The sequence below is a fragment of the Nilaparvata lugens genome, chromosome 4, assembly GCF_014356525.2.
Source record: "Nilaparvata lugens isolate BPH chromosome 4, ASM1435652v1, whole genome shotgun sequence".
In the NCBI taxonomy this organism is placed as follows: Eukaryota; Metazoa; Arthropoda; class Insecta; order Hemiptera; family Delphacidae; genus Nilaparvata; species Nilaparvata lugens.
This window is the reverse complement of record NC_052507.1, coordinates 58,002,431-58,014,877: the sequence shown is the minus strand read 5'-3', so window position 1 is coordinate 58,014,877 and position 12,447 is coordinate 58,002,431. Positions and strand designations below refer to the sequence as shown.

At 33.5% G+C, this 12,447-nt stretch overlaps 1 protein-coding gene across 1 annotated transcript in view; it reads left to right on the top strand.

Annotated features, from left to right (window-relative positions):
• Positions 1–10,306, top strand: part of LOC111061328 — a 53,890-nt gene extending 43,584 nt beyond the window's left edge. Inside the window, exons 5-7 of the mRNA XM_039425968.1 lie at positions 7,445–7,611; positions 8,376–8,535; positions 9,261–10,306. Coding sequence (XP_039281902.1) covers positions 7,445–7,611; positions 8,376–8,535; positions 9,261–9,457 — 524 coding nt within the window. The 3' untranslated portion in view covers positions 9,458–10,306. The remainder of the gene's footprint in view (positions 1–7,444; positions 7,612–8,375; positions 8,536–9,260) is intronic.
• The last annotated feature ends 2,141 nt before the right edge of the window (positions 10,307–12,447 follow it).

The following is a 12,447-nucleotide window of genomic DNA, read 5'->3' as shown; positions in this document are numbered from 1 at the left end:
GCGTAGATGGGATGCAAAATACGCATGATACACAATTAACGCTGTACTTGTACCTGCAACCCTGGAGATCACACCCACCGCAAATGTTGCTCTACTCAGCTTCCTCAACAGTTCAGAAGAGTGAGACTTCCACTTCATATCACTATCCAAGAACAATCCCAGAAAAGTGGTTCCATCAGAGGGCTTCAAGGTGGTATCTGAGTCTAGTTTAACATGAAACGTTCCCTGGGCATTTCGAGCATGAAAAGGCACCAATTTGGTTTTACTAGGGTTCAATGACAAACCATTATAGTTGAACCACTCATTAAGCTCATTCAAACAAGTTTTTGCTCCCTCAATCAAAGAATCAACATTTCCACCCTTAATGAGAGCTGTTGTATCATCAGCAAATAGAGTTAGATCATAATTAACAAACTTTGAGATATCATTTACATATACCAGATAGAGCAATGGTCCCAAAATAGATCCCTGTGGAATACCCCGATTCATTGCCAACCAAGTAGAGTTGAAAACCATTCCATCAGCAACAACTGAAACCCTATGGTATCTACCCCGCAAGAATGATTGCAGCCACAAAAATTCAACTCCCCTCACACCATAGTGCCACAACTTGGACAAAAGCAGGTCATGATCCACGCAATCATAGGCCTTGGACAGATCGCAAAAGATACCAAGTACCTTCTGCGATCCATCCAAAGCACTAAGAGCCTCCTTATTCAGTCCAAAAACAGCATTGTCAATACCTCTACCCCTCCTGAATCCAAACTGGGAATCACAGAAAAGATTATTTCTCTCAAAATAGGAATTCAACTGAATATGAACTGCTCTCTCAAATATTTTTGAAAATACCGTTCCCAGAGAAATTGGCCTGAAGTTTGACATTTCCTGTGAATCACCCTTCTTATACAGTGGCTTTATGGATGAGAATTTTAGTAAATCTGGGAATTCCCCCCTTCCAAACGACAAATTGATAACATGTGAGAGAGGTTTTGAAATAAGCTGAGCAGTTCGTTTCAAAATAAATGTTGGAATTTCATCCCACCCTGATGATCTGCTATTTTTTAAACCATTGATAATATTGAGTACCTCATCACATGTTATTTCTTTGAAATGGAAAGCTGATTTAGGCTTATTATGGGGAGCATCAAAGGTCCTCTCATATCTCCTTCCACCAGCCGAATTCCTTGAAGACAAGTTTATATATCCTTCAGCAACTGTATTAAAATACTTATTGAAGGAATTGGCCACCTGTTGTGGATCAGAGATCAAGCTGGAGCCCATCCTGAGTACCGGACAAGGACCTGCAGTTTTATTATTACCAAGTGTATTTTTGATAACCCTCCAAGTTGTCTTTGTTACATTGCTGGAAGAAGTAATGCAGTGAGATAGGAATTTCCTTTTTGCCAATCTTATAACATTTCTCAGAATTAGTTTATATTTCTTGAAATATTCCATAGTGGTAGGGTTAGGATTGCAATGCAACATCTCAAGAATTTCCCTTTTGCGTTTACATGATACCTTAATACCTTTAGTCAGCCATCCCCTACAAGCTCTGTCACCAGTGTTCACCTTGAATGTTTTCAATGGAAAAGACTCCAAGAAACATTGTCTATAACTATGAAAAAACCTGCCAAAACCCTCCAAACAGGAAGTGGCTCTCAAACAACTCTCCCAAGTCTCCCTTTCCAACCGTGAGGTAAAATTTTTAATAGCAGGTTCTGGAAAATATCTTTTACTTACATAGGATCCTTTAATTTTCAAAGCAGCTTCAGAAACCTGAAAGAACAATGCATGATGGTCTGACAGCCCAATATCCAGAGTAGTACAGTTCAAATTACTTATTTCTAAGTTTGTCAAAATAATATCTATGCAAGATATAGATGTGTGATTGCATTGAAATTGAACTCTTGTAGGGGAATTATTCATAGGTCCTAAATGATAAGAAGAACATAGATTCAGGAACTTTTTGCTATTATTAGACTTTTGATCCAATATATTAATATTAAAGTCGCCACAAACAAATATACTTTTCTTTATTGACTCAAGACGTAATCTTTTAAAAAGCAATTCAAGACTAAATAAAAATTCCTTGAATGAAGCATTGGGTGGCCTATAGATTGAAACGATAACAGTGCCCCTTCCTTTTTGAAAACAATCATCCCTCAACTCCACTGCCGAAATCTCAAGCAAACACTCCACTGACAAACCGCCAATATCATCTCTCACTAGATAAGAAATTTCATCTCTGAGTAGAACTGCAACTCCTCCTCTAGCCTTATTTTTCCTACAAAAAAGAGACCTCAAGGAATAGCCAGTGAGAGAGTTTAGGATACCTGAATTTGCCGCCTCCAGCCAATGCTCACTCAAACAGATTGCCAATGGTCTAAGCTTATATGTTTCAAAGGTAGCCTCTATTTCATCAATTTTCCCTGCAAACCCCTGGATATTCAAACACATAACATATGACCTGTCGAGTCCATTCAGATCCATAATCTCACCTTGTTCCACCCTTGACCCATTACTTTCATCTATTAAGGACTCTTGCTCTGTTAAATCTACACAATTATTTACCTCTGTCATAAAATTCACCTCTTTTGTAGAAGTGTTGTCTATATTCCTCTTCTGAACATTATCTTTATTCATGTCATTTATTTGCCTTGATAAAAAATAATTTTTATCATAGTTGTCATGACTAATCAGTTTAAATCAATCAGGTCACATGTCTCAACAGATTGAATATTGTGTGAAGGTTGTATGGTGTCTTTAAATGCAATTACATTATTCTTTTTCTGCTTGTAAAGGCTGCCGTTTTCATGTGTCTGTTCTATCTGCTCTCTTTTTCCTGTTATGATACCCGCTATCAATTTGCATACTGTTTTCTTTCCCAACCTGTTCATATGAAGGCCATGCCGTGTATGCTTAGTCGGTTCAAACATCCAGAGATCGACAATTTTAACGTTACTCACATACTGAATTTTTCGGATGGCTCTATTCAGTTTAGTAATCATCAAATTTATGTGTGAGTTAGCAAATAAGTCGTACCTGTAAGGAATAGTAGTAATAATTAAATTTCTATTAGCATGTTCCTCCATAACCCTGACCAGCCACCTCAGATACACCTTAATATGATTCTCAGAAAAATCATCAGTGACACTATTTGTACCTCCTATTATAATCGTCCATTCATTTTCCCTATTAGGACTAGTTTTTATCTGAGAATCGTTTAATATAGATTGACATATTTTTTCAATAGGAGCTCCAGGAGCTACAAATGAGGTGCAAGTAATATTTGAGGGCAAGGCCTGATCCAGCAACTCACGGACTCCCCTCCCATGACTATCCGACCATATGTTAATCTTCACTTCATCAGATCTCCTAAGATTGCTCATACTACTTCTGCATGAAAATTCATCTGTGGAATTCATTTGGATCGGTTTCATTTCTTTGAATAGAGCGATATCATTTGCTAGATCACTAATTGTTCGCTGAAGACAACAATTTGTCTCCTCTGTTCTGAGTAGCTGTTGGCGACTCTCCAACAGATCTCTCTGTAGAGCCATAATATCTTCTTGAAACCTATCGTTAACATTTTTTAAATAATCAACAGATTTGCGATGCAGATTCAATAATGATTCAATAGTTGAGGAGTCTTCCACCCCAGTGGATAGCGACTTGGTCCGTTTCTCACTCTCGCTGTCCTCTTTCAAATGCGAGTCATATACAACATCAGAGGAACCATCAGTCTGTGATGCGATATCTATCATGTGCTTAGAGTTACTGTTACAATTTCCATCACACTTCCTATTTGTAGTAGCTTCCTCCCTTTCCATCAATTGCTGCTCTAGTTCTACTGCTCTATCTGTCAACGCATTTTTCATGTATTCTAGTTCAGCCACTCTTTGCCTAAGATATTTATTTTCCTCTGAAATAGATTTATATTTTGGAGTTTCTGGTGTAAGTGTTACATAAGGCGAGAGTAGTGATGTGAGTGAGGACGGGCCTGTCGAATTTGCATCATCGCTGTCAACATTTTCTTCTTGTACGTCTAACATCCGTTTAGTTGCTGGTGGATCATGATTGTGTTTACCTGGCTCTCCCACCACTTTAGATTTAATAGAGTCAGTTCGAATGCAGCTTGAGCAGTATTTATTAGTACAACGCCATACAATTTCCCCTGAGCGCTGTTTGACTGCCCTACTGTACCGGAAATCTTCAAATACAATTCCTGGCTGCCCTTTAGCAGTCTTTATAAGTTCAAGTGCCATTATTATCGTACCGTATGCTAAGACTATTACACTTGAACAGAGAGAATATTGCGACTCATAAACACAATTCTTACAGCAACAATATTCAAATGCAACTCAATACCAGTAAGAAACAATACGACTAGACAGATACATCAACACCAATTTATTTGCTAAAATATTAAATGTGATGGAACTACTCTAAATATAGAAGTTAGTATTGAAAGAAAAATCAATGTCCCAGGTATCAATAGTTTTTAAATTATCTATTTCATTTTGATTATTACATCCGATTGATAATTTTTGTTTTATTTTATTATTATTTTTTTAAGTAGGTTTTAACTGAAAGAGGAGATTTAGATGTTAATTATTATGATACTAATATATTATGATACTGTTTATTTTTATTTATTTTTTTTATTACCGGCTGAGAAAATTCTGTACTGGCTGATAATAATTAAAATAGGTACTGTATCCTGTAGATTGGAAAGCAGAAAAATTCAAAGTTATTGCTGTTGAATGAAAAGGAGATAGCGGTTATCTGACTCGAACAAAAACCAGTCTTATCTTCACGATAATTTCACTTGCGCATCAAACCCTGACAACGGCTTTCAGACTCTCCCCGTCCCCAACTCCGCTCCACCAATAACCGGAAAAAATAATTATTTCAATTATAACAATCAGGCAAAAAATAATGCGAAATGGATTAATGTTGGTCGTGCCCTGTCATGGCCCAGGCCACGAGCAACTGCCGCAAGATGCGATGTTTACAGATATTCCACAAAGCAGCTCGCCAATTCAACATCCATTTCGGCCTGTACAATATCTGTTTAACGTGAAAAATAGCGATGAGAAGACAAATAATTACGAAGTTTATTACAGAAAATGGTTGAAACGGAATTTGGTTCTGGAAAGGAGTGATCTGAATCTATCACAATGGTCTGACACGTTCAAATTGTTGAGAACGTTTAAAAAGGTTTAGATTATTCAAATTTATTGTTGAAATAAAGTAATTCTATTTATTAATTGTACTAGTTATTTGATAAAAATAGAAGTTTCAATAGATATTTGAACTTCACTGAGTAAATTTAGATTGATATAATAAACGTGGATTTACAATGAATAAATGTACTTTGCCAACTTCTGTCGTGAATGAAAAGGAAATGGTTGATCAATTCTTGATTAAATATGGAATTAATTTATTTTATACTATATTCTTATTATTATTACTATATCTATTGATAAAACAGAGAATGAAAAATACTATTAGTAAGAAACTACTGAAGTTACCTTTAAATTACCTTTAATTTGAACTACTGATTCAGTATTTGATGCAGTGAGAGGTTGAGGTATTAGTATAAAAAAAATTATTAATTAATGATAATATTATTAAAGAGGTTACTTACTGAATGATGTTATTAAAGTTATTTTTTAAATGTAATGGCGTGCAAAAATTAAGATATTATGTTACTGTAATAGTTATGAAACGAAAATCTACGTTAATTTCTGAAAAGCAAGAAATGAATGGAAACAGGTTATCTTATCTGAGCTGCTCCAAAACACAACCGTCCGCTACCACTGCTACAACTCAACAACTCAACATGGGAAAAACCCATGTTGATTGGAATGATGAACGTGATATCTACTCTCAAACTCTGGAAGTGAGTGATTATTTTGATGAGAATGGCAATTGAATGACTGATGTTATACACCACTTCAGAGTGAATAATGTCATTATTTATGTATGGTAGATTTATGTTTCGTAATTCTGGTAGAGTCAAAACTCCTCTCTGACTACTAGTCAGAGGGCAATCCCAATAAATTTCTCTATCACGCTCATCTTCCCATTTCATTATTATGTTCTATTCCTATTCCACTTCCTCTCTATGATCTCTCATGTACCTACTCTCCTTCTCTCATGTTCTAAATTTGTCTAATTTTTCGTCTCCATCATCTCCATAATTATATAATCTCTTCCTCTTATTTCTTTTTTCTTCTTCTCATTCTTCTTCTTCTTCTTCTTCTTCTTCTTCTTCTTCTTCTTCTTCTTCTTCTTCTTCTTCTTCTTCTTCTTCTTCTTCTTCTTCTTCTTCTTCTTCTTCTTCTTCTTCTTCTTCTTCTTCTTCTTCTTCTTCTTCTTCTTCTTCTTCTTCTTCTTCTTCTTCTTCTTCTTCTTCTTCTTCTTCTTCTTCTTCTTCTTCTTCTTCTTCTTCTTCTTCTTCTTCTTCTTCTTCTTCTTCTTCTTCTTCTTCTTCTTCTTCTTCTTCTTCTTCTTCTTCTTCTTCTTCTTCTTCTTCTTCTTCTTCTTCTTCTTCTTCTTCTTCTTCTTCTTCTTCTTCTTCTTCTTCTTCTTCTTCTTCTTCTTCTTCTTCTTCTTCTTCTTCTTCTTCTTCTTCTTCTTCTTCTTCTTCTTCTTCTTCTTCTTCTTCTTCTTCTTCTTCTTCTTCTTCTTCTTCTTCTTCTTCTTCTTCTTCTTCTTCTTCTTCTTCTTCTTCTTCTTCTTCTTCTTCTTCTTCTTCTTCTTCTTCTTCTTCTTCTTCTTCTTCTTCTTCTTCTTCTTCTTCTTCTTCTTCTTCTTCTTCTTCTTCTTCTTCTTCTTCTTCTTCTTCTTCTTCTTCTTCTTCTTCTTCTTCTTCTTCTTCTTCTTCTTCTTCTTCTTCTTCTTCTTCTTCTTCTTCTTCTTCTTCTTCTTCTTCTTCTTCTTCTTCTTCTTCTTCTTCTTCTTCTTCTTCTTCTTCTTCTTCTTCTTCTTCTTCTTCTTCTTCTTCTTCTTCTTCTTCTTCTTCTTCTTCTTCTTCTTCTTCTTCTTCTTCTTCTTCTTCTTCTTCTTCTTCTTCTTCTTCTTCTTCTTCTTCTTCTTCTTCTTCTTCTTCTTCTTCTTCTTCTTCTTCTTCTTCTTCTTCTTCTTCTTCTTCTTCTTCTTCTTCTTCTTCTTCTTCTTCTTCTTCTTCTTCTTCTTCTTCTTCTTCTTCTTCTTCTTCTTCTTCTTCTTCTTCTTCTTCTTCTTCTTCTTCTTCTTCTTCTTCTTCTTCTTCTTCTTCTTCTTCTTCTTCTTCTTCTTCTTCTTCTTCTTCTTCTTCTTCTTCTTCTTCTTCTTCTTCTTCTTCTTCTTCTTCTTCTTCTTCTTCTTCTTCTTCTTCTTCTTCTTCTTCTTCTTCTTCTTCTTCTTCTTCTTCTTCTTCTTCTTCATTTGATAGCAGCAAAGGGCTACAAGGGTGTTCTAGAAATGCTCAAATCGATGTCTTTTCTGCTACTGAAAGGCAGAGTCGAATTCAATTCGTTTGTTCGAGCAATTTGCTCTCGAAAACATTTGGAAGGTCATCGACATGAGGTCTCCAAATCCAACATAAGATATTTAAATGGAACAGTGAGTTACATTGATCACTCAATAGTTATGGGCAGAGCAAATGTATAAAAATTTCAATTTTTCATTTTTCAAATTAATCATTATAAAGTCATGTCCATTTCCATCTTGAATATTAACTTCCCAGTTGGATGACTTGTAGTACACATGAAATAAGCACGACTCCATTTCAGCTCACCTAATTTGTGTACGTTTACTGGAAGAGTTTCTCATGTCATTTATCAATTTTCAAACTAATATTTATTCTATGATGTTATTTAGTAACTCAGTAACAATCAAAATTTAGAGTAGAAAGTTCATGTTGATCATATAGTAAGTTATATCATGATTTGAGACTGCTAGTAGATTAATAAATAATGTATGATTTTTTTATACTTAAACCATCTACCAAATAGATATGAGCAGAGGAGAATGTGTAATAACTTGGCATATTGATCATCAACTTTTATTCACATCATTATAATCAATCAAGGAGAATCAACTGAAGTTGGAAATATAGAAATCAATTATTTCATTTCAACAATTTTGCAAACTTTGCACAAGCATAACTATTATTATTCGATTATTCATTTCCAATCTACAAGCCGACTCAGCTCATTCTCGAACTGCTTTCATATATGATTCCATATTGTTATTATTGATATTGATATTGCTATTTAATCCTCATATAGCTCATTATAATCCAATATGAACGTTCCCATAGATTGTACTTCAACCTTCATGGAAGTTGATTTGAATATGAAAAATTTTCATTGACTTTTGTATAGGTAACAGGTTGGGACAAATCAGGAAAACGCTTTTCATTCAGAACTACATTCTACAATAATGCAGACTGCAGAGAATTGATTTCAGAATTGGATGAGGATGATGAAGAACGTGAACAGCTTGAGAGTGAGATAAAGAAGTTTGGTAGCTATTGCACTGATAGTAAGTAATTTTCATTCTTACAATACTGGCTCACTAGAACGAGAGATTAGGTATAGAATAACATCCTAGATATAATTCTAGTCAATTATTATTTATTCATTCATTTTATTATACTGCTATGATATTCTATACTATACTCACAATCTATACTCTCTGACTAAAGCCCCCCCTCTTTAGTTTAAAGCCCCACTGGTCTGACTATCTATCGAATACTGCTTTGCTGGTCAGGAATAAAATATCTAATTGTGTCGAATAAATTCTTCCCAGAGAGATAGTTCACATATCGCAAGTGAGTTCAACAGAAGACAGAATTTTAGAGATACAAGTTTTCACATAAAGATGGTACATCGAGAATCAAGATAGAAAACAATTCATCGAAAGAGATTCATCTGTACCATTGAATCTTAAATCAGTGTGTTCACACATTGGCAATATGCCAATCATTCAGTTATTCAAATTCTGTATCACACCAGACCCAACACTCTACAATAATAATGATTTAATATTGGTATTGATTCTAAATAATGGAAATTATGTGCTAGAATGTTTTATCTCTTCATTTTTCTAAATAATAGGGATAGAAGCAGTATCTTCAATCTGAAAACTTAAAAATAGAATAATCAGAATTATCATCGGGAATTTGAATCTGAGATTTTTATGAATTTCTCTAAACTCTTCCGGATGCAATAATTCTCCATCTCTGATATTTTCCAATTTCCTTTCAGGAGGATTCCCGGAATCTTTTCTCGGTACCGGAGCTATTTACTATGATGAAGATTTGAAAGCCAATCGATCCGTTGGTGTTCTCACACGCTTGTTCAAGTCTTTCAGTATTTTTGTTGGACCCAGGTCGGATGAGGCTCTAGATGACATGACACGCTTCTATTCTGATTTGATTGACAAAAACTATCGCGGAAAATAAGTCTCAATCATCAAATTCTTCTTGAATTTCAAATGCTGAATACCAAACTGTGAACGTATGGACCTCACACATATTACTGCTATATTGACATTATCTATCATGTCATTGAAAATTGGAAAATAATTCCTGGAATTGGAAAATATTATATCATCTCCAATATCTACAGTTTTTGAATAAGATTTTGTTAACTAGTAACTTTGCAATGCCATAGTTGTTATTACACAGTATTAGATGATTGTAATTTGTTAACTGTAGCTGAAAAAATACGATTTGTAAGATCAGTATAATATAATAAATAAATTTTAGTCTTGTCACAAGATTCAATCATTCTGTAATATATTTGTATCTATATGTTGAGTTGAAATTATATTGCTTTATAAGAATTATATTCATGAATAATAATAATGAACGTTTATGAAACGAATAATTAATATCAATAATCAATTGGTTTGGCATTTGATTTTTATTTGTTTGTGTTACAGACAACATTGTGTTACATATACTCCCTACATTTTCATTAGAAGCGATAAACCTTCCAGATTAACAATACGGTAACACTCAAAGTTTCACTGAAATAGATCCAAAAGAAATCTGATGTGCTACACTCAGACAACTTTCCTCGCACATTGAACTGAAAGCCTCATTCTTAAACGAGAATCATTAAGGGGAATAAATTAATGACGATTGGTGGCTACATATTTAAAACTATATTGTTTTCAGAGTACATTTTCCTTTGTGTGAATTGTGAAATTTGACAATTTTTTGAAAGTTGTCAAAAGAAGTGTTCTACAGGTGAAATATCTCGAATATGTGTTCTTTTGAATAAACTGCTCTACCTACTGTAAGGATTTTTATATTATTTTCGAAATTGATAATTTGCAAACATTTTTAAAAAGAGGGTTCAATGAATGGAATTGAATTTATTTTTGAAATACAGGAAAATCTAATCAGGAAAATTGATATTATGTAGGATGAATATGGATAGAAAGTAATGACAATTTATAAAATAATGTTTATCTTTGTACTCACTGACGATGTTAAAAATAGATTGCATACATGCACACAGTTTTATCAGTGAACTTCTGGATATTTTTGACAAAATGTGGATTTTTTGGCACAACTCACGGCAACATGAGAGATGATGCAGCAACTCTACACAGCAGCTTCCAGAACCGCACTGTACACTTTTTTGTCACTGCTGATTTGTTTTGGGTACTTTCCTGTTATCATTTGCCAGTAAGGAATGAGGTAAAGGATAGAGGTGCCTAAATTGTTTTTGAAATATTAGCTCTCCATTATTGATAAGCTGCCGAGAGCTGCCTTACCTGCTAGTTGGCAGATAGCAGAATTAAAATGTTATTTTATGTTTTGGAATTCAACTGTGACTGACACTATTTTTATATTCTACAAAAAGTATCGTTACAAAAAGCCCCCAAAATATGAAAAGTTGTATTTGCAGGTTTTTAAATTTTCCCTAGGAGATACATTTTCGTTATGCCACATTCATGATAATTTCCAAAAATATTATAACATAAAATTCACGAAAAACATTAAACATTATTTTACCATTCAAAATTTATTACAGATATACCTTAATGGCTATCTATAGTTTACAATCATTTTCGTATTTTTTTGTATTATTGCATTTCAATGAATCACAGATATTATTATTGTGTTATTGTATGAGCCTTTATATTCCATTTATTTCTTCCTTTTTTATTTTCTTTTTCTTGTAATTTTCCTTTTTTAATTTGTTTCTTTTTTGTTTTGTTTTTTTTGTAATTTCTTCCTATTTTTTTTTTGCTCAATCTCATCATGACAATATGATTTTTATAATACATTTGCTTGAGTAGAGAATATAAATTAGAATTTCTTTGAATCACATCATACATAACAATATTTCTTTTTCAATATAATCTAATATAATTCCATTATACAATTTATAACACATTCTGATCATATCACATGTATTTATATTTGTTGAATGGTATTACAGAAATTTCTATATATTCTCACATTCATCTATTCGATTCATAATAATATTATTTTAGTGAGACTTTCAATTGATAATATACTAGGCCTCTACAAATTCTATAATAAATCACCTTCATTCAATAATATATAAATCTTATCCAATTTCATCGTAGACTTCAACATAATAATAATAATAATAACAAATTTCCATAGAATATTCTTTTCAGTGAATTTTAACAAAATATTTAACATTTTATAATATATAATTCCTCTTAAATATTTTTTTGAATCTGATTCTCAGCATTATAATAATTCAACATTGATCCATAACATAATAACATTTGGCTTATTGAGTCTTTGAGATTATTTATAATAATCACAGATAACATACACTTAGAACATAATAATTGGGATTTTGGCTGTTTTCAACTTTCACTTAATGGCCCTACTGCATCATGGTTCACAGTTTCCATGGCAGACATGAGAGTCTCATCTGACAAAACTCAATTATTCAATGGAAATAAAGGCAATCTCTTCTTCAATATCATACTTATTTCCATTCTCATCTTGGTCAATTTTCTTTTTGATAATAAAGTGCAATGCTTTTCTTCTTCTTTCATTAATTGTTCTCCAAATCTGGGATGATCTATGAGACATTTATTTCTATAAGGTCAAGTGGAGTGGAATTTTCTCTGTCATGTGAGCCATTGCTTATGCCTTCCTGGCTTGATCACATGAAATTTCTTCACACTCATCCTAATCGGTTGGAGTGGGTAGGTCAATTGAAAATTCTTCAATCTGAATCTGGAATGTCAAAATCATTTAGACTTAGGTGGTGACAGCCCCCATCCAAGTTGACTCCGGTTTGTAGCCTTATTTTTTGCAACCTTGACAGGATGAAGCAGTGTTGAATGATGATTGCCAAGATGGTGATGATTGCCCTTTGCCAAGGTGGGTCACCTCGTCGTTGGTCCACTTGTTTGGTCCCAATCTGGTGGCTGATTCATGTCATACAT